Source organism: Taurulus bubalis, assembly GCF_910589615.1.
Source record: "Taurulus bubalis genome assembly, chromosome: 16".
Classification (NCBI taxonomy): domain Eukaryota; kingdom Metazoa; phylum Chordata; class Actinopteri; order Perciformes; family Cottidae; genus Taurulus; species Taurulus bubalis.
Window position 1 is genome coordinate 13,316,713 of NC_136604.1, and position 21,059 is coordinate 13,337,771.

Below are 21,059 nucleotides of genomic sequence, written 5' to 3' on the forward strand. Positions count from 1 at the left end.
GACATCAATTAATTTTGTGGGGATTTACCCCAACCCAGATTATAACCACTACCATCCTAATTCTAACCCTGACTTTAACCTTAACCTAAATGTAAACCAAGTCTTTTCCTTAAAATGAAATGATTCATGTTATGGGGATGTGCATTTTGTCCCCCCAAAAAGGCAAGTGCCTCAATGTCACAGATGTATGTCCCCACAAGACGAGTAAAACACACACACAGACTCAGACGCGCACTCAGTTTCATGTAAAACAACTTTAATGAGCTGAGTTCAATCTTCAGATTTCTCAACTCTGACGTCAGAGCACAAATATTTCACAGATATAAGACAGACTGAGCCGTTACCAAATACATATTAACTGCGTCTATGTGCTTGTGTGTCTATAAACATATGACTAGTACTGAAGAGTTACAAAGTTCAAATTCTCGACAGTTGTTCCTGATCACATTGGCCAGTGTTACATTGTTATACGTGTATTTTCAGTTGAAGGAGGACTGGTGTGTGTGTGCGTGTGTGTGTGTGTGTGTGTGTGTGTGTGTGTGTGTGTGTGTGTGTGTGTGTGTGTATCTTGTTTTCTGGTCTGTTCAGCTGTGAGTGGACGCCGGAGGACCCGGCTGCGCTGGTGCTATCCCATCAGGCTGCGAGGACGGGTCTGCAACAGTAACAGAAGAAGATAGTGTCATCACACCTACAGAGTCTAACCATGCTTAAAAGTGTATTTGAAGCTATTGCAACAGTAAGGAATACTCACACATGCCATTGGGAGCTCCAGGGTGTCGAGGGGCCATCACCTGGGCGTTTCCGCCAACAGGCATCATCCGGTTGGGCATGGGCTGGCCTGTAGGAGTAGGCAAGGCTAAAGTGTAATGAAAGAACCCCAGATGTTAAGCGTTGAAACAAACAATAATTTAACAGATAAGAAAATAACACACTGGATATGTTTTATTGTCCTAAGAGCGTTAGACTTTTTCAGAGCGAGTGTTTGACTTTGGGTCAGTGTGTGCATGTGTTTGGTCGGACCTGAATGCTGCATTGTGAATCCCGGCTGCCCCGGCTGTCCCTGCTGCTCCCTCTGCTGGCGAACCTTAATCTCTGCCTGTTTCAGCTGCTCAGTGTGGAACGTCTGTCGCTCTGTCAGGAGCTGCTGCCGCTGCTGCTCTAGCTGCAAGACACACACACACACACACACACACACACACACACACACACACACACACACACACACACACACACACACACACACACACACACACACACACACACACACACATATGATACGGGCTGGTCTCTAGACGCGTTTTGTTGCTTCTGGATACAAACAAAATAACAAATAGATGTGAAAAATGTGCCATTAGAGCTTTAGACAGTTTATGTTTTCCGAGTTTAAATTTGGTCTGGGAGCCAGCAGATATTTATGTTCACTCACAGCCTCTTTCTCACGGTCCATGATGGTCTCCAGCTCCTCAAAGTGCCTCAGTTTGATCTCCAGCTTCTTCATCTGGGTCTCCACCAGCAGCGCCACAAGGGACTTTACCTTCCTCTCTTCTACTGCGGCCAAGTGCTGCAAACACATGAGGCAAAGATGAAGAAAGTTAGAAGAAACCCAACGCCGTAAATGAGTAAGGGATTAAGTGGTAAGTGAACGTGACCATTGATTGGTAGGAACTGAAAAAAGTAGTGGAGGTAAAGATAAAATAGGGAAAACACTGAGGGCGAAGAGAAAAGAGGTGAGAGGAGTTTAGAATAAATTGGGTGTGACAGAGCGTGGCAAGGAGGGATGGAGAAAATAAATTAAGAGACTAAATGAAATAAAACTACCAAATGAATCATTAGCCACAAGGCTGTGGGTCAATTACTGAATTAACTCTAACATGGCTTTGTGTAGAAAGACTGGGCAAGACACACTGAACCACAAATTTCGACTCAAACTCAAACTTCTATTTGTTTGCCATTTATTTAAATTTGAAACCTGCATAAGTATGACCTCTTTGAGATAATCCCAGTCTCGAGTCAGATTTACTGTATATCCTACATATACTCAGTTGTATGTGCAAAGCCAGGTCTTAAAGTGATAAAATAAAATAACACAACTGAAAAGTATTTGAAACCATTGACAACCAACCAATGACAACCATTTCTTCCCTTTACCTCCCTGTGATTGGTCTATTTTGAAGGGTGGGCTTTACCTTGGCCTTTGTGGCAGCTGAGGCCAGAGCAGCTGCTGCTGCCGTGGCGACTCTGCCCTCCACCAGATCCAGCTCCATCACTCTCGCCTCATCCACGTCTCCCCGCCCTACACTCTCGTCGTCATCTCCCCTTTCTGGATCGGAGAGAGAATTTATTTAATATAGACAGACATGCGCATTCACATAAATACATACTGTACTTTTTTTTTGCATACCATCTCTCTCCTCTGCAAGTATATTTTCGACATTTTCCCTTTTAACTAGTTCTCCCTCTACTTTGGCCTGAATGGATTCCACCATGAGCCCATCTGCCATTAAAGGGACCTGAAACAGATCCAGATGTACACACACACTCAAGGTAAGCCACAAACATCACCAGCAGATACAGAGAAACTCTGAGTTCATATTGCTGTTTCACCTGATGGGAGGTGGAGTTTGTTTCAATTATCTCTGCATCCATCGACTCTGAAAGACAGCATAGGAGATGCATTGTAGACAGCATGAAGAAATAGATTTATTTGGCTGATGTGCATATGTATGTATTATAATGTTACCTGTTTTCTCAGGCTGGTTGGACATTTCAGAGACCTTAACTATTGACTCCTCCTGCACTTTGGAAAACTCCTCTGAAGACAAAAAATGTAAAATCACTACAGTGTACCATCTCACAGCCGTACCATAATGTAGACTACACTTGAATAAACACTCCTCCCTCCGTCCTCTCACCCAGTGCCGCCTTAGCTGCGGATGAAGCCACTCGTGGGTCCACTACGGATGCCAGGAAGGCCACAGTGCTCATGACGGGGTTTTCTGATTGACTGAAAGGCACAGGCTGGTACGCCAGTGGGCCAAGGGAGGCCGAAGAGTCTTCTAGATAAGGGTCTTCTATTGGCAGACGGAGGAAGTGGAGGATACACTCATCCTGTGTTCTGGAGCCCACATGCTCGGATACTTTGTTCCAGTCATCTCTGTAGACCTCCAAGGCCTGAGAGAGACAAAGAGGAAAGACAAAGGAACAGGCAAGTGTGAGAACAAGACGCAAACATTCAGGTGAATGATTCTCATGAATCCAAAATAGACAAATGAGTCATGTGTAATGTAATCTATTTTAGAAAGCCAAAAATAATGTCTTACCTCTAATAGCAAAAGTGTCTCTTGCTCTGTCCATTCCCTTCCTGCATTTGTACCTTTAGTCTGAGGCAGAGGTCCAGAAAATTATTTTTAAATAGTTCTAATAACAGCTTTTTAGACACTTAATTACAGAACTTGTTAGAAGTGAAATGAATATGTCAACAACCAAATGTAAAACTAGATACGTGTATGAAACAAGATTGGGGTTTGGAATAAAAACACTGGAAAAAAACATGTAATTGTGTGTGAGACCTTAGGGTGTTTCTTGGTGTAGATGTCAGAGCGCAGACCAAAGTTCTGGCATTCTGAAGGCTTCTCTTTGCTCTTCTCCGGGAAAAATAACATGTGCTGCGAGGCTGACACCTGCGAGAGTGGGCGGCAGAGTTTATCAGGAGGCATTTCAGATGATTCAAATGTGTGTTTCAGACACATCCGTTTAGAGCTGTTGTCATGTGCTCCGTGTGTGTTTTACCTGCAGTGGTTTGTGTTGTAGGGGGGCCAGCCCGGACGGTGTGTCAGCCAGTACGTTGAAATGAGGGGTGGGTGGGGGTCCCATGGGGAGGGGCCTGCTTTCTGCATCCACCTGGTAGTTAACCAAACCCCACTGCTCCAAAAATGCATGAACCCTGGACACAAAGAATATTTGTCTTCTTTCTATACATTTTGTTGCAGCAGTCCCCACAGATGGCAAAATGTAAATACCCCGACAACTCAGCATGTGCCATGCTGCAATTAAAAATAAAAGCTGCTTTTGAGATGCATTAAACTACGCCACATAACACATTTTCCTGAACAACATTAACACATTTAATTCGGTAACACATTTGTATTTCCGTACACCCACATACCACACTTAATTTAGCAGATGCATGAATGCAGAATGCATGGTAGCAAACACCCACACACTAAGTGTTACCTAATGACAGCACAGACGTCTCCAGTGAGGTTGCGTCTGCAGGACGTTGAACTTAGGTATTCCTGGGGGTTGAGCCGGTATGTGTCGATCATGAAGTTACGGTATGCCAGGAAGCTGCAGTGCACAAGAAATACCACGTGTTTTGTGAAGCCATCTCAATCCCCTGATAAGACTTGAAAAGTCAAGTCTGAATATCTACAGTACTCACATTTCTGGCGATTTGGACTTATTCTTTCCATTGAAGAATTCAGGCAATGCGCGTTTCTCTATTGCATGAATTCTGGAATACATGGATAAAGAGATTTTTAGGGGTTAGAAATAAAGTTGGGATTTACTGAAGAAAGCTAAGTTTGGAGTAATTCTCAATGTCACTATGTGTGTGTGAATCTGTGAGCGTGTCACTTTACCTGTTGTAATTGAACCAAGAAGTGTAGCTTGGTATTATGATATGATGGGTTTGTTCTGTGATGTTGTCCTCTCCCTCTGTCAGGCGAGGAATCTCCCCTCTGCCCTCGTCGTCATCCTAGACACACACATACATAGAGAGTACATTAAATAACACTTTTCTCTTTGAATCACTGCCTTCCTGCATTTAAAAACATTTGATTGAGATAAAATACATCATATTTACCCTTCCTGCGAAATCATCCTCCAGTTCATCTGTAAAAAGGAAAAGTGACAGAGAGAGAAAACTCAATGTGCATTCCCACAAACAAAAGTGCAACCGTATTTTGCTATCTTTAATGTTTTAGACTGGAAGAAACATTTACTCATGCTACATTTCTCCTTAAACATTAGCTATAACATTGAACCTACCCAGGTCAGTCATAGTCCCTCCTTTGACAGGAGTATTCTCACTGTCCTTCTTCAGGTTGACTACAAGAACATAAGAAATAGTTTAGAGACAAATGGCAACTTTCCTGAATACTTTTAGTTGACTAATTTCCTGGTCACAGTCTTTTACCATTCTTGGGTATTACAACCTCCTCCATGTTAGGAACAGAGGTAGGGTCCTCCATGTCTTTGGTCAAGTCCTCTTCTGGATCTTCCCCCTGTTGTCCTCGCCTTCTCCTGTGCAAACAGACAAAGTCCAATGCTGAGACCTCGCCCTGAAACGTCAAACCAAAAGTATACCCTCCAGTTTTGTTGAAACACTTGTTTCTTACCCCTTCTTTCCTTTCTTTCTGCCTTCAGAGGAGGGAGGAGAGGGGGAGCGTCTTCTCTTTTTGAAGGGGGTGAATTTGGAGTCCTGCAACAGATGGTAGAAATAGATGGTAAAAAAACTGAGTGTGTCAAAGTTTAAGTCTTATTATCTGAAAATGAAAGTATCCTTGTTGCCTCAATTTTCCACTAGGAAAATAATTGACAACATCTTTTACTTTCTGATGCCTTTTGACCTACAGCTTCGTACAAACCTGGTCGTCTTTGAGGTGAATTCTCTGACGGAAAACGATTGGTACATTCCTCTCATCCACACAATAGTCTTCTTCGTTCATCCACTCGTTGAAAACATCTGTGTCCAGAACCCAGCCAGCATGGACCTGGGGCACACACACACCCACCCACACAAAACGAGTATTAATGTGGTGCATGCTAGTGTCTGTCATCAAGTGTCCAAAATGAACACACGCCAGATCAGATCTGAAACGGTGTCCCTGCTGACCATTCTTTCACAAACTGTGAGCAAAGTGAAGAAAAACACAGCTCTGTATACTTACGCCAAATTGTTGTATTAACCTCAATGTAATCTCATTTGGAGCTAAAATATTGATGTATAGCTTGATATAATAAATGCAGCAGGAATCCACAGTGTGCAACTAAGTAGAGTGGTAAAGCATCAAGTTTCTGTATGTGTGCTGTTGTACTAACCCGCCACGGCTTTTCTGAATGTGGTGGCTCTTCAACCTCTCTTTCAACATCACTTGATGACAGCCAACTGTCATAACTGTGGAGAAGTGACAATTGACACAATGGGTAAGTAATATGTGTGTGTGTGTGTGTGTGTGTGTGTGTGTGTGTGTGTGTGTGTGTGTGTGTGTGTGTGTGTGTGTGATTATGCATCACCTGTCAGGGTGCATGCCCCAGTGTACCAAGACATGTTTGTCTTTCCGCATCACAGGACGCATCCAATCATCTGAAAACAGATGTGCATGAGAAAACATATTAAGTCAAATACGTACCACCATTTAAAAAGATAACCAGTGTTGGGGGTAACGAGTTACAAAGTAACGGATCACAGTAACGTAATTACTTTTATAGGTAACGAAGTAAAGTAACGCATTACACTCAAAATATTGGTAACTACACTACTTTACTAGACCTCAGTAACGCGCGTTCCTGCGTTACTCAAGACATTTCTACCAGTCCGAAAAGTTCTCTTTTAGCGACGCGCGAGTCACATGACACTTCCTGCATGAACAATCTATCACAGAACTCCGATCTGAGTGATTTGAGTGACGTAGCTGCTGGTGCGTAGAAGAAGGGAAGCGGGGAATGGATGAGACGGAGACGGAGTGCCCGGATCCAACTGGGAGGTTCTCTCCAGGTTCCCTAGGATTAAGGATATTGCAAAGCAATACAACACTCCAATACCATCAAGTGCACCTGTCTGTAATGACGTGGAGCTTCTAATGAGGACAAGACACGTCTGGTATGAACGGAATCACTTTACTGGTGGACTGCAGTATTACAACTGTTAAAGCGATTGAGAACGCGCTCTTGCACCCGACATGTATATATTTTCCACACGTAACATCAACATTAGTTAGCGTTAACAAGCACGTATCATTGTACTTTCTGCCTTCAAAGTAAAAGCACTTCTTGTTTACATGCTCTTCACAATAAGAGTAAATCATGTAATAAAACAAGTTACAACACTGTGGAAAGGCTTTTCAGCCTGGGCAGTATTGTTCTGACCCCAAGGAGGAACAGGCAGTCGGATAAAAGATTCCAGAGACTTTTACTCATGCGATACAATCGCTATTTTGAAGAATAGAGAAAAATGATAAACTTCATAGGATATAGTGCACTTTCTGTTTATTTAGGCAATGATGAAGTGGATTTTCTGTTTATTTAATTGCATTTTCAGTTTCTATTTTTTGGGTTAAGTGCATTTCTGTTTCTATTTTATGGGAAAAAGTGCCATTCATTTTCCTATTTTTCTTAAACCACTACAATGATTCCTATAACAAGCTGGTTTTGTTCTTAGGAGTAGGCCTCCATTTGGTTTAGTGGGGTCTCATGTTTCCAAAAGCCTGTTTTTAATGTGTTATGCTGTTTGACCGACCTGAATGTCCCCACCATACACAGCCTCTTGTATCCTGTTTGTGGATTTTAAAGTGAGGCATATTTCTTTGGTCAGACAGTGTGAACAGGGTTAATGTTCGTTCAAGTTAATGGCTGAGTTTTATATGCCATTTTGTTTTACATGTTTACAATTACAATACACTATGTGGAAAGGCTAAGAGATGCCCTTTATTGAAAATAAAGTGATGAAAGGGCCATGATGTTTGCCCAGGTATCTTTGCGGTTAATTTGGACATTTGCTTAAAAAAATGGAAAGTAAAGTAACTAGTAGTGAAGTCACTTTTCAAATGCAGTAACTAGTAAAGTAATCTAGTTACAATTTTCAGAAGTAACTAGTAACTTGTAACTAGTTACTTTTTCTGAGTAACTACTCCAACACTGAAGATAACACACTTAGATGCACAAACTGTAACAGACCTTCCTCTGTAGAAGCAAGTTTGGAGTAGATGTGGTGACTGGCGAGCGTTCGGTCCTCAGTGAGAGTACCCTGTAGAAAGACAAACCTTTAGCACTGATATTGAACTATATTGTTCGAGCTACACTGAGTTTCATATTCTCGCTCAGAATATGTCAACGTATAAACATGTTCTCCTTCATCACTCTGTCCAACATCTTTAATTCTCTTCTACAGCACTTTACCTGGTGTTTGGTGATAATATCCGTAAGTCTGCTAGCCAGCTCCTGATCCAGTGTGGAGTCCACGTATACCACAGGCAGTGACATGCAGTTGTTCTGTAGATGCACAAACCACAAGTAGTTCATCAGATGTGTGTCCCTGGTTTGCTGATGCCTTTGTGTGTGTGTGTGTGTGTGTGTGTGTGTTTACAGGTGTGTCTATGTCACCTGGATAAGGGCTCTTTCAATAGCACCAAACATCTCAACATTTCTTTCAGTTCTTGATGGATTCTGCAAGTCAAACCTTCGCCTGTAGAAGAAAAGAAGGGAAGAGTTAACATGAAGGACACTACTGTGAAAAATTAAAAGCTTCCGGGGCATGCAACTCACCAGCCTTGCTCTGCCTTAAATTTGTAGGCATTGCCAAGAATGTGGCAGAGTCCACCCGCTGGCCGCAGGTCCAGGAAGCACTGTGCCTGTAGAAAAAAAAGGAAAATTAACAGTTTGGTTTATTGTTTGTTACCCATCTTGTCAGATTTTCTGTCATCTTTTCCCTCTCTATCAGGGGCCACCATTGAAAGACGCTTTGAGATTTGTGGTATTTTTTATCCCTATTCTAATTATGTCTAGACTGAAAATCAATCAAATCCCATGCAGTACAACATGCAATGAAATGATGCTTTCCCTAGCTCCAGGAAGAAATGTTCTAGAAGTAGAAAAAACATGATTGCATAGATGCAGCATGATTGCAGTACTGTATGTACATTTATAGTGGCAGACAATTATACACAGCAGGGATCTCCACCCCTGTAAAAAAAAAAAAAAAGAAATCCAAGCCTACATCAACATAAATCATAGAAGCTGGAGACTGGATCTTGTAAGTTCAGAATACTCGGCGTGAAGTGTGACAATCATAAAGACAGTGAGACGGACTCACGGGCAGTTTGGTGAGAGCAGGACTGGTCGCTTGTCTGCCGAAAGCATCCTCCTGGAACTGGAGAAGCTGCAGAGTCACTCCAGCCAGAGCCTGACACGACGGCGCGTCCACCAGCACGTACTAAGGGACAGACAGAGAGACACATCAAGAGAATGGTATTGCTTGACAACCTACAACCCACTGCATGCACCGATAGTCTACCCAGTTTAAATGTTGTGTTTCTAACGTTACTGGTTCACCTCTAGGTTACTTTGCACTTCATCTGTTGTGTCTATTATTATTATTTAAATACAGCAGTCGTTAACTTGATCACTGAAATCTGGCTGGTCAGTGTAAAGGTAACGTTATCCAGCGTGAGACGTTTGTTTACAGTCTGAGCCATTGGACTTGCTAACAGGGGGCGGCTAGCTTGTTAGCTAGCTTCGTAACTAGCGAACCACCTTTTTGTAGTGCTTCCCGATCCACTGTCGCACCACCTCCAGCTGGGCTAAAGTATCCGGACTCTCCCAGAACCTAGCGGACGGGCTGCTGTCTTTTTTCCGATGTGCGGATGTTCCGGAGTTGGCGTGGCTTGTCCCGGGGATGCCGAGGTTTATTCCTCCGGACGATGTGGCCATAATTAAACGAGATTAATCTCAAACAGGAGAACAAAACTGGCTAGCGCGCTCGCTAGCTTTCGCATTCTCGCTTTCTCTCGCGAGACGCAGCGCGATTGTCGCAATAAGGGTTTTCTCTTTTTTAGTGTCTAACTATTTTTAATTTGCAACTGTTTTATTATTTAATTGTGAGCGGTTTTAATTCAGTAGTATTTTTTTAAAACGCCACGTCGCGTCTGTATGTGGAATACATGCATTTGCTACAAACCACGACTTTTATTTTGAAAAGTATCTTTACAAGGAAATAACTACATGCAAGGCATGTAAACAGAAGTGAAGAATCCTCGGTAAGCAGCCATTTGCTTATATTTAAACACTTTGAACAATTACAAGCTACCTATCGAGTAATTGTTTGAAAACATACTTAAAATACGCTGTGGATGTTGATGCAATAATTTCCGTTTTGTCGTAACTTTCCAAGACAGTCACAATATGTCAGTAAATACAAAGCTGTCTCCTCAGCATTAATAGCGAATTGTGATTATTTCCCGTCCCATATACTATATCAGCAAAGCCAACCATACTCCATACACTAAAGCGCCAGCAGTGAGTATAGCTTCACTCATTCATCCTCTCACTTCATGTTTTCCCAGGTCCTGAGATTCTATGGGTGTCCACGGTCTGACCACCTTTGTGGAGGGGCACAGAAATTTACTCCAAGATGTGAAGTTCAGGGACAGTCGCCTGGTTATTGATGGCTGCAGTCTCTATTTCCGCCTCTACTTTAACCACAGCTTGGACAAGCAGCATGGAGGGGACTATGATGCTTTCGCTTCCTTGCTTACTCAGTTCTTGTCTGCGTTGGCGGCCTGCAACATCCAGCCATATGTGGTACTGGATGGAGGTGAGAATGCTGTTTACTTGCAACGCCCTATCAGATTCTTTATTTTAGAAAACTCAACTTATCACAATGTATGACTCTCGTGTTTCTATGCATGTGTAATTACATGCATAAATTATACAATTGTGTCAGATGTTTTAGTCAATGCAGTTCTTTGATAAATTGTTTGGATTAAACAAAAGCAGTTTGCTTACATTTGTTACAAATGGATCAACACATGTATTGTCTGTTCTGTCTTTGTGGTTGTAAGGTACTGACCCAAGTGACAAGAAGTTTTCCACTCTGCGTCAACGTCTGCAGTCCAAGATAAAGGAGGCAGACAGTCTCTCCCATGGGCGCAATGGCTCTGTTCTCCCGCTCCTCATAAGAGATGTTTTCATTCAGACCCTCATCCAGAGAGGAGTGCCACTGGTCCAGTGTCCAGCTGAGGCTGACTGGGAAATTGCATGTTTGGCTCGCCAGTGGAACTGCCCAGTTCTGACGAATGACAGTGACTTTTATATCTTTGACCTGCCAGGTATGGATAGCGACACAACCAAATCTTGTGTCTTTTTAATGAACTTGATGCTATGCGGTTGTTTTACATATTGTGTATGTGCCTTGTCTTCTTAGGTGGTTACCTGCCTCTCAATTTTTTCCAGTGGACCAGCCTTAACGGTAAAGCCTCTCACCGCTACATCTCGGCTCGTTGCTACACCACTAACGAGCTGTGTCGCCGGTTTGGCAGCATGAACAAGGAGTTGCTACCCTTATGTGCTGTCCTGGCTGGTAATGATTATAGCACTCCAAAAGATGCTGACCAAATTCAAGATCTGTTGGGTGTGAGTGGAATAGGGAGAAGTGGTGGCAAAGGTAGAGCACCCAATTCACGCATCGAGGGCTTCCTCCTTTGGCTGTCCTCTTTTAAACATCCGGCGGACGTACTGGAGGAAGTGAGGACACTTATGGGGGAGGAAGGTGGAGATGTTGGAGGCAAGATAGGACAGAAGGGTGGGCTCAGTTCACATCTGTGGGCAGGTATGCAGGAGTACCACATCACCACTCAAAGCGCTCTGGCTCAATGGTTCTCTGAAGGTAAGGCAGCTCCAAGAGGGCAGACCTCTTGGCTGCCAGAGTGCCTGTCACTGGCAGCAGCTCAGGGACTATTGGCTCCCTTCATGGTAGATGCTCTGGTGATGCACAGGGTCCTGCTCATCCCGCAGGTGGAGAACAGCAGGTTAGCCAGCAGCCATTGTAGTGCCAGCGCCATACGCCGGGCTATATATGGGATATTACTGCAGAGAGGCCAAGATGTGCCGGCACAGGATATGAGGGTACAAGAAAACATCAGCCAGGGTATGAGAGGTGAGAGAGGGCGAGGGGGAAGGGGGCGGGGAGGTGGAGGTCGGGGTCAGGTTATTGTTTTACCCACACAGCAGGGTGTTAGTTCAGGATTTAGCATTGAACAAGGTGGTACAGCTACAGTATCGGCCCAGGGTTTTGGTTCCCTGTGTGTGGAGGAGTACGACCGCATGGATCTGAACTTCAAGAAAAACATTGTCGAGGCACATCCGCTCAGAACCCCCCTACTTCTCGGTACACTGGACCAGGTATGACAACAAAATTATGTTTAGTTTAGTTTTTAAAGGCAATTCATTATTTGATTTATTTACCTTTCCCAATGTTGTCACATCATTTTATCCAGGCTCCTGTGGAAGTTCGTCTCGGTGTCCTGTTAGAAGTCTTGGGATTGAAGGAGTCCGCCCTGGCTCCTGTTCCTCTCCACCTGAGGCTGGCTGTAGCAGTGACAGCCTTCTGGATGCGAGAGGCCAAACCACCACCCTCACAGGCCCAGCTCCAGGCTTTGGTGCTCGGCTTGGTTTACGGAGAGCTGTCCTGGGGCAACCAGTCTGGAGCTACCCACTACCAACATACCGGTTAGTTGTGTTGTATCTTTTGTATTGCTCCCCAAGGTCACAAACACTGTGTATCTCGACAATTACAATGTTGCTGCTGTGTATCGTCCTAGACTGGGCTGCAGAGCGCAACGTGTGGGCAGGGCTGGATCATCGACGTGTGAGGCCAGGGGAGAGACGCTTGGATGTTGGCGGGGTTCACAGTTTCAGCCAATGGCAGGCCTGCCTCTGGAGTACACTGTGTCTCAATCAGCTATTACTGCGGCCGCTGCCTGAACCCCACCTGTCATGGTAAGGCACTGAGATAAAATAACTATGAGAACTACAGCTACAGAAACAGAATTCTTTTGTTATTGATTAACTTTTGGTCATTTATTTCATAGTGTTCATGTATATACTTTTGTATATATATTTATATGTGTACATAGTTAAATGTTTACGCTTTCCTTTGTTGTCCTTGTTTTTTGTTTGTCTATTTCTGTGTATTTATGTTGAGAACAGAAAATGTATGTATGTATAAGCTTACATGGTCAATAAAGCAGATTCTGAATCTGATTCTAATAACTAGTAAATAATGCCCATCACAAGCCCATGGTGACATCATAATTGTTGTTTTAGTTTTTCTAATCTAAAATGATCTGCAGATACCATGGTTAAGTGGAAACAAAATGTTTTTTTAAATTTGTTTGTTTTTCCTCTCCATCTCTGTGTGTGTTTCAGGTTGTACAGCGGTACTTTGGTGCATGGCCTCCTGAAGTATCTGAAAGGAGGCCGAGCTGCTGAATCCCTCCTCGGGGTTTCCATGTCCGGACCGCTCTACTCATCCATGCTGGACACTGTGAGGAATTGCAGCTCTAAGACCCATCCTTCCTCTTCGGCAGCAGGGCGGGGGAAGAGAGGCGGAGGCCGGGGAAGGAGAGGAAGAGGTGGAAGAGGACGAGGGGGGAGGAGGACTGAGGAGATAAACAATAGGTTTACTCTTCTGATGAGCGAGGAAGAGTCTGACTATTGATGAGGAGGCAGAGAAAAATAAAGTGTTCGATATTAAGCAGTTCCGAGTAGCCAAATGAGGGAGGACATTCCAGTGTTTTATCAAATACACTCAGGGAATGCTACAAATAGTAACTTCACACGTGAAGAACAACACTTCTTAATGTTGACCACTGAGCTTCTGCCTGTGTTGCACTAATTAAGCTGCATCAATAACTTTTACCCGTTTATAACTTCTATTGCTGTCTTAAATCAAGTGATGTCAACATATCAAGCAACAAGTCTAAACTAGCTGTATTTTAACTAATTGTCACTGTATGTAAATGCATGTTTTTTTTACCTGATATTTTGATTAATTTAAGTCAACACAAACCTTTGACAGTAAATGTAGAGGTGTCTTATTTTATCATTTCCTGAAAGTTGTATGGCAGCTTATGTCTTAATGAGCAATTTATGAAATAGTCTTTAATCGCAAATGCCTTTCTTACTCGTGAATTTGGTACTCTGATTTACTCATCTTTCTATGATAAAAGAAATATGAATCACACTCAGACACATTTTCATTCATCACATTCAGCTTGTTTTACTTGTAACCAAATGAACCAAAGAATGTTCACTCATTCTCTATGGAGTCAGTTTTCTCATTAAATATAAACACAACATAACCTAGCTTGAATTATTCCTAAATGCATTATATCTACACTCTGTAACAGTACTTTATTCCCAAGCGATAAAAACAACATTACAAAGTACTTTAAACTAAGGACAAACAAAACAAAGTCTCCTTGTCCCTTTCAACAGTGGGACCTATAATTCCGGCACAGCTAAAAGTTAAAAAGAAATGTGGCGACTGGACAAAGTGAAAGAGCATGACCAGTTGTCAGCCTAAATGCACACGTGAATATTCACATTAGTAGAGGAACTGTCAGGCTTTGCTTTCTGTAAATCGGCTCACTGCAGGAGCTGCCACAACTGTCATCAAATGTCGCCACTTAACACACTGAATCGTTTTCTTGTCCTATGAGGGTGCTGAGGTTGTGGCAGGTGTAGAGGCAGAGGCAGTGGCTGCAGCGTGCGACTGAGAGTCTATGAGGTCCATGTCTTCGTCTTCGTTGACTCCGCACGTGTCGACCACACAGATGAGGCAGCTTGTGACGGGAAATGCTCGCACTTTGCTGCAAGTCACCCACCTAAACACAGAAGAAAATGGATTGAGAGGCAGCATGAAATTTTAATTGAACTTTCATTAGTTGTAAGGTAATTAGAATGTAGGTTTTAAACAAGCTATTATTTTATTTAATAGATTCCCAGTGTGCCTATAAATTCATTAAATGTCTTTATTAATTTGTTTTATTTTAGTAATATTTAATTAATTCACTGACTTGTCAGTTTCAATGTGGTACTCCAGGACGTGTCCGAGTCGCCCCACACCTTGAAACCCCGCCAGCACATAGATGACCTCACCGACCGCTTCACACTTCACCGTTACACCTCGCCACGGCATCGCCGAAGCAGCACACCACTCATTACTGGCAATGTCATAGTATTCTACAGAAACAAGTCCACCTAGAGAAGAAGAAAAAAACACCAGAAAACAATATCATACTGATGCCACATATGCTACAGCTACTATGTTGGATAGTATTATTACAAAACTATTTTAGTAATAACGTGTTTTTGTACCCAGAGCTCCCTGCCCTCCAACAGCGTAGATTCTGCTGTTGACCACCACCAGCCCATGGTTCTTCCTGGCCTCTCTCATACCAGACAACTCCCTCCATCTGAGGACAGGAAGGTGGACATAGAGACAGGGACAAGGAAGGTATTGAGGGGAAGACAACAACAGTAGCAATGCAAGGGGATTTACCACTTCTGTGTGAATGTGCATATTATTAGTCATTTTGGGGTAAAAACTTTTAAACTCCAGTTTTGACTTTTATGGAGAAATTTGACCTCCTGGACTGAAAAGCTTTCAAATGTTTAATCTTATTTGCTAAAATAAAAAATACATGTTAAACTAAAATGAGGCTATTTATCCTCTTTCTTAAGACATTTTGGCGATGCACGGTTTTCCCCAAACAAGACTGATATGGTAAATAGATAAGACATTTCTTCACATTGTCCTTCCATTTTGCTGCTGTTGTCACCAAGTAATAAAGCAACAGAGTTCCCATCAAATTCCTTTTCATTATCCCATTCATAAACACTGTACACAAACCAGTGACTAAAAATAAATCCACACATCATCCTTTGGGTTGTATAGTTCTTAACTGTATGTTTGTGTGACTCACTTTTGAGTGTTGGGGTCGTAAACCTCACAGTTGTTGAGAATCCTGCCAGACACATTGTTGCCCACCGTGCCTCCACAGACGTAGATGAGCCCGTTGGCCTCCACTGAGCCGTGGCTGCAGCGAGCCATCAGCATGCTGGTTTTCACCTGCCAAGACTCTGTTCTTGTGTCATAGCATTCAAAAAGGTCGAGGGCAGAGCTTCCTGCAGACACACAAGTACAGTACACAACGCCACAATTAAATGCTTTCAGAAGGGGAATGTCTCTTCACACTTAAAGAATCATCAACATCTACTGTCCCTACCCCACTCAGAAAACATGCAAACATCCCCAACCCCAGATCTCAAGTTCACCCCTTCCACCTCTCTGTGCTCACCCACTTCCGACCCCCCAGATGTGTAGATCTTGCCCTGGGCAGGGCAGGCAGCAAGGCTATCGCGAGGCGTAGGAGGACCCAGCTTGGAGTACCAGCTGTCCTTCAGTACATTGTAGCAGTCCATGCGCTTGATGGGGAAGAGCTGTGATCCACCCAGGATGTAGACCACATTGTCCCAGAAGATGGCTGTGGCGTCTCGGCGCTTCTCGAAGGGGCAGCGGATGTCTGTCCAAGTGGAGTCCTGCATAGAAAGCCAGATTTAAACCCTGGCTAATATTATCATTTTAATAGACTTTGCCATACAAACCCATGGCTGTAATCAACTAAAACCCAACATTAGAGTTCAGAAGTTTAAAGTCTTTAATATTAAATGAGAGTGTATATATATATCTAGACAACATTTACTGAGTCAAGCCCAGTACCTTGGGGTTGAAGTAGCGGCAGGACTGAGGCTGGGAGCCTCCAAACAGAGCGATGCGGTAGTCGTGCTTCTTGCGTCGCGGTCGGCTGTTCTCCCCCATATCCTCCCGATCCTCCAGGGACAGCAGGTGGTAGCGCATCCCACCTGGTACAAAAGCACAGACTGTTTGGTTTTTGTTGTGTGTGCATGCTCATGTCAACTCAGAAGACCTTAGCACTATGCCTTTGTATCAGTTTAAACTTGCTCTCATGAATCTGAACCGACATAATTGTGTGACAAAGAGTTCACAGTCATACGTTATACATCTGGGAGAACTCTGCCAAAACCTTGAATTTAACCCTTAATATAAAAAGAAAATGTACTCTTTCACTACTATAATAGCATATGATGGGGACAGTTTGGATCCAGAGTAATGGAACATTTTACACATAGAAGACAATGTCAACCGTTTCCTTCTTCCACCAATGTTTTTGTGTCACACATGATTACAATACACTGACTACTGTGTGCGTTTACTGCGTCCGTTTGTAAAGTATGATTTGTCGGTTGGTGTGCATGTGCGTGTCTCCTCCTACTCACCGATGACCATCTTGAGACACTGTGGGTTGTCCTGAATGAGGGGCTCAGCCTGCACCGTCTTGGAGAGGAAGGTTTTGGAGACCAGAGGAAAGCGAACGCACCCCAACACCTCCACCATGTACTGCTGTCTGTTACACACATCGTACTTCAGCCAGCGCACTGCTGCGTCATAAATCTGAACATAAACCCAACAACAAAGGATGTTGGAGCATACAGATTATAGTTAGTTTTTTTTGTCTTAATCGGAGGAAAACCCATCTATTTGGGAATCTAAGTTGTAAAATTAAGTATTTCCTATCACATAATACTTTACCAAAACTTTGTAAGGGCTTTTTATTTTTGCCCTGAACTTCGCCACCAACAACAGTACCAACAGTTACTTTGTATAAACACCTCAGACATGTTTTTCTTTAGCATATTCTTAAAAATTAGAGCATAAAAGAAATTAAGCATATGGTCAATGAATGTGTGTACCTGGGCCTCAGCACGGACAGTGAGTTTGTCGTGGTGCAGTAGGTGTGTGAGCTGTGAAACATTTAGTTGCAGGAACTCATCCAGTTTGTAGACTTCAGTGAAGTGGAGCTCGAAGAAATCCTCTGCTGCCGCCTTCAGCTCGGGACAGTCCATACAGTCTGCCAGGGAGGAAATACCTGCAGGATTACAGGACAAGGATTAGTCAATCTAATGAGTTACATGTTGTGACCCAAACCAAAAACCTAATTTTGACTAAAGAAAAAACGCTCTTAATTGTACATACAAGTACCAACTTAACTTAGTTGGAATTGTTGTTTGGCCTTTCTTCAGCAGTAGTAGTAGTTTAATAGTTGATACTGGTAACTAAATGAATTAAGGATCAAAGGGCTTCACAAAGTTTGGGGGGGAAAGCAAATGAGATATGATTTTACCTTGATTGTATTTGGGTTCTTACCAAGGCAGTTTGTTGCATCAATTTGTCCTTTGAGGAACTCCACACACATCTTCTTCACAGGCTCAATCTGATACTGGTTGGCTGCATCCAGCAACGACTGGACATTACTGCTGTTCACCGAAATCCTGACAAACACACACACACACGCTTTATCATTAAAGAGATGTTTCTGATGAAATCGGGTGAAAGTAAGTTAAAATAGATTGTGTCTATTCAGCTGTTAAGCTTAGCACCTTTTTTAAGCAAGTACAGCACAGTCCCATGTTTCCTTTTTTCAAGCTCTACTTTCAGCCAAGATTCTTACCGAGCTGTGTAGATAAATTCAATCAACAGCTCAATGATCTCAGGCTCGGCACTCCTGAGCTCCACCTCGTGGGACATCGACTCCATCATTCTGGCTGGACGTGAAGAAAAAGGTAGGTAGAGTTCATAGAAAAAAGAAACATCAGCAAGACATTATATTCCTCTTATGCTCGGCAACAGTTTGTGGAGCACTGCATATTTTTTATACTGTGACATCCCAAAATATAATGTTCTATATCAGAAATCCCACCACCCCTATAGCAGCAGAGGCAATGATTTCACTACTGTGGTCCACCTGGAATCAATGTACAAAATAGCAAGTTCGTCCTGCCAATAGTGCTTTTGTGTCCACACTTACTGGTGAACATGAGGCTGAAGAAGTGGCTGGCAGCGGCCAACACTACTCTGTGGGCAGGAAAGGTTTTCCCCTGAACCCTCAATGTGACATCACAGAGAGTATCCTGAAGAAAAACACACACACAAGTATCAGGACAGGGAAGGACACACACTTACAGGAAATGCCTCATTTCAAGTCCTGTTACCAACATACACTCTCTCTCTCTCTCTCTCTCTCTCTCTCTCTCTCTCTCTCTCTCTCTCACACCTGTTTCCTCAGATTGTTCATGACTCCCATGATGCTCGACAGCTGTCTGAACTCCTCTTTGATGGCACACTTCCTCTCGCTCTTCTTCTTGGTGCTTGCTGCCTTCTCTGGAGAGGCCACCCCCGCCATGTCAGCCTGATTAATAAAATCTGTTCAGTTAAATTGAAACACTTTCAGCACCTCTGCCAGATGTGTGCAGCTGCAGCCTCTTTGTTGTCACTCAGCCACTGACAGTTTTCTTGCTAGCAGCAAGCAGCTTATTGGGATTTAATGAACTAAAAAGCCGCCTGTTTTACAGCAGCTTCTCCTTGGCAACTCGCAGGGAGAAAATACAAAATCAAATCATAAAGATGAACTTTCTATAGTGATAAAACGGTTGAGCGTAGTGCATTTTGTAAGCTACTATTTTAGCTCCAGTTGTCTTCTTCTTCTTCTTCTTCTTCTTCTTCCTCTTCTTCATTTTCTTCTTCTACGGTCTTTCCTTTGGTTGAAGATACTCGCGTTCGCCCTCTACCGGCAGATGCGATAAATGAAAAATGATCCTGCGGGATTGCGGAACTGATTTTTAAAACTGTTAGTAGATCTGTAGTGAATCGTTTTGGTATTCAAAATAAAAATAATAGTGTTTTGTGCAATAGCGATTTTTAGTGTATAGTCATTGAAAGACAAAGACACTGGTACAGCTAATGGCAACAGCAGAGTTGTGTTCACCTCGCTGCAGCGCACCTGTAAAACCTGTCTGTTAAATTCATGTCTGCACAGTAATTAAAAAACATATCCAGGAAGAAAAGTTTTTTCGAAGTCGCGTGACGTTGACGTCATTTGGAATGTGTGGACCTCAGATGCATTGTCAGAAATAATTGACCTGAAAGTAAAGAGAGAGAGAGAGAGAGAGAGAGAGAGAGAGAGAGAGAGAGAGAGAGAGAGAGAGAGAGAGAGAGAGAGAGAGAGAGAGAGCGAGAGATGCAGAAAAATGCTCCGTTTTCTCTGCTGTTGCTGCTTCTCGGAGGGAAACTCAGCCAACGAGGTATATGTTTGTTACCTTCATGTAAATGTTAATGCGTTCCTTTCAAGTTCGGACGAGACACTTCGGTGATTATACTGACGAACCTAGTTATAAGAATGGTGAGGACTACACCCATTAAAAAGAGTTTATGTGTCTATGACATGACGGTTGTCACAGAAAAGTCCTTTTCGTTTTCTCTCACAAGACAAGAAAAGGTCATCTAAATCACTATAATTGGGGTGTTCTGTCACAAACGCAAAAGACTAGACTAGAACCTTGAATTATAATGCAAGTTACCCATATGAAGTATGTGACACACTTTGAAATACATGTTTATGACACTGTTATTTCTTGTGTCACGAGCCTTGTTAGTGCTTCGTGTCAAAGTGCCATTTAAAACAATAACAAACAACTCTGTTATTATTTTTCAGAGGCAGCCTCTCCTGCACCCCAGACCATTTGACCTGAATGGAGCTGGATCAGCCAGGCAGACCCGGCCAGCACACAGTGGTACATAATATCTCTAAATGTTTGTATGTCTTTCTATCAGAACTGCACACTTCCAATGCATACAATTAAGTATGAATTTGAAGTACATGTGTTCTTTCATGTGTGTCTGGGTTTGTGCCTGTTGAATGATATCTTCCCTCCCCAGATGCACAGACAGTGAAGCGGATCGGCAGGCTGGTGATGAGGCGAATGTGTGTGCCAGAGTTAGACCAGAGGTTTTCTGACATGGCCGAGACCTTTAACGCACAGCACGAGGGCTATGAGGCCATGGTCCGACATATCAGCAACCTGCGTCAGAGCTGCGGGTGTGACCACAATAATACTCTGTCTTTAGCCGAATGTGTGGGGACGATCAGAGATGAACATGGTAAGTGAGAGCTCCTTGCAGGAAACGTGCTGGCAGGTTTCCTTACTTTAGTTTTTAGTTTCCTTGGTTTGTCTGTTGTCAATCTCCATCTCTCTCCACTTCCAGAGACCAGGTATAGGGTGTCCCTTAAGATGAAGGGCTATGACTTCACCCTTGATGTGGTTCCTGTGGGTGAAGGTGAAGAGGAACCACTGCCTCCACA

General features: G+C 43.2%; 3 protein-coding genes across 4 annotated transcripts; 1 reads left to right on the top strand and 2 right to left on the bottom strand.

The window, feature by feature from the left end:
• Positions 1-245: 245 nt before the first annotated feature.
• Positions 246-9,708, bottom strand: smarcc1b (SWI/SNF related BAF chromatin remodeling complex subunit C1b; the record flags this gene model as incomplete). The annotated part of the gene is made up of 28 exons (XM_079231623.1): positions 246-652; positions 752-838; positions 1,021-1,162; positions 1,427-1,561; positions 2,187-2,320; positions 2,402-2,510; positions 2,605-2,651; positions 2,741-2,812; positions 2,913-3,171; positions 3,321-3,380; positions 3,570-3,680; positions 3,790-3,943; positions 4,234-4,347; positions 4,442-4,513; positions 4,641-4,756; positions 4,865-4,893; positions 5,050-5,109; positions 5,198-5,304; positions 5,400-5,482; positions 5,649-5,774; positions 6,103-6,178; positions 6,298-6,367; positions 7,957-8,026; positions 8,179-8,271; positions 8,383-8,464; positions 8,545-8,630; positions 9,092-9,211; positions 9,529-9,708. 28 exons carry the CDS (start codon positions 9,706-9,708, stop codon positions 585-587), a joined length of 2,862 nt encoding a protein of 953 aa, XP_079087749.1. The 3' UTR covers positions 246-584.
• A 645-nt stretch (positions 9,709-10,353) lies between these two features.
• Positions 10,354-13,499, top strand: aste1b (asteroid homolog 1b; the record flags this gene model as incomplete). The annotated part of the gene is made up of 6 exons (XM_079232234.1): positions 10,354-10,591; positions 10,839-11,105; positions 11,201-12,177; positions 12,273-12,504; positions 12,597-12,774; positions 13,204-13,499. 6 exons carry the CDS (start codon positions 10,354-10,356, stop codon positions 13,493-13,495), a joined length of 2,184 nt encoding a protein of 727 aa, XP_079088360.1. The 3' UTR covers positions 13,496-13,499.
• A 978-nt stretch (positions 13,500-14,477) lies between these two features.
• On the bottom strand, positions 14,478-19,103 carry klhl7 (kelch-like family member 7; the record flags this gene model as incomplete). Of its 2 annotated transcripts, none has more annotated exons than XM_079232235.1 (12): positions 14,478-14,663; positions 14,856-15,039; positions 15,157-15,254; positions 15,765-15,966; positions 16,140-16,380; positions 16,562-16,704; positions 17,140-17,314; positions 17,614-17,789; positions 18,068-18,192; positions 18,372-18,465; positions 18,729-18,831; positions 18,975-19,103. In XM_079232235.1, 12 exons carry the CDS (start codon positions 19,101-19,103, stop codon positions 14,492-14,494), a joined length of 1,842 nt encoding a protein of 613 aa, XP_079088361.1. In that variant the 3' UTR covers positions 14,478-14,491. The 2 variants fall into 2 exon arrangements, with proteins under 2 accessions (XP_079088361.1, XP_079088362.1); XM_079232236.1 differs by having other exon boundaries at positions 18,372-18,461; positions 18,725-18,831.
• Between the last annotated feature and the right edge of the window lie 1,956 nt (positions 19,104-21,059).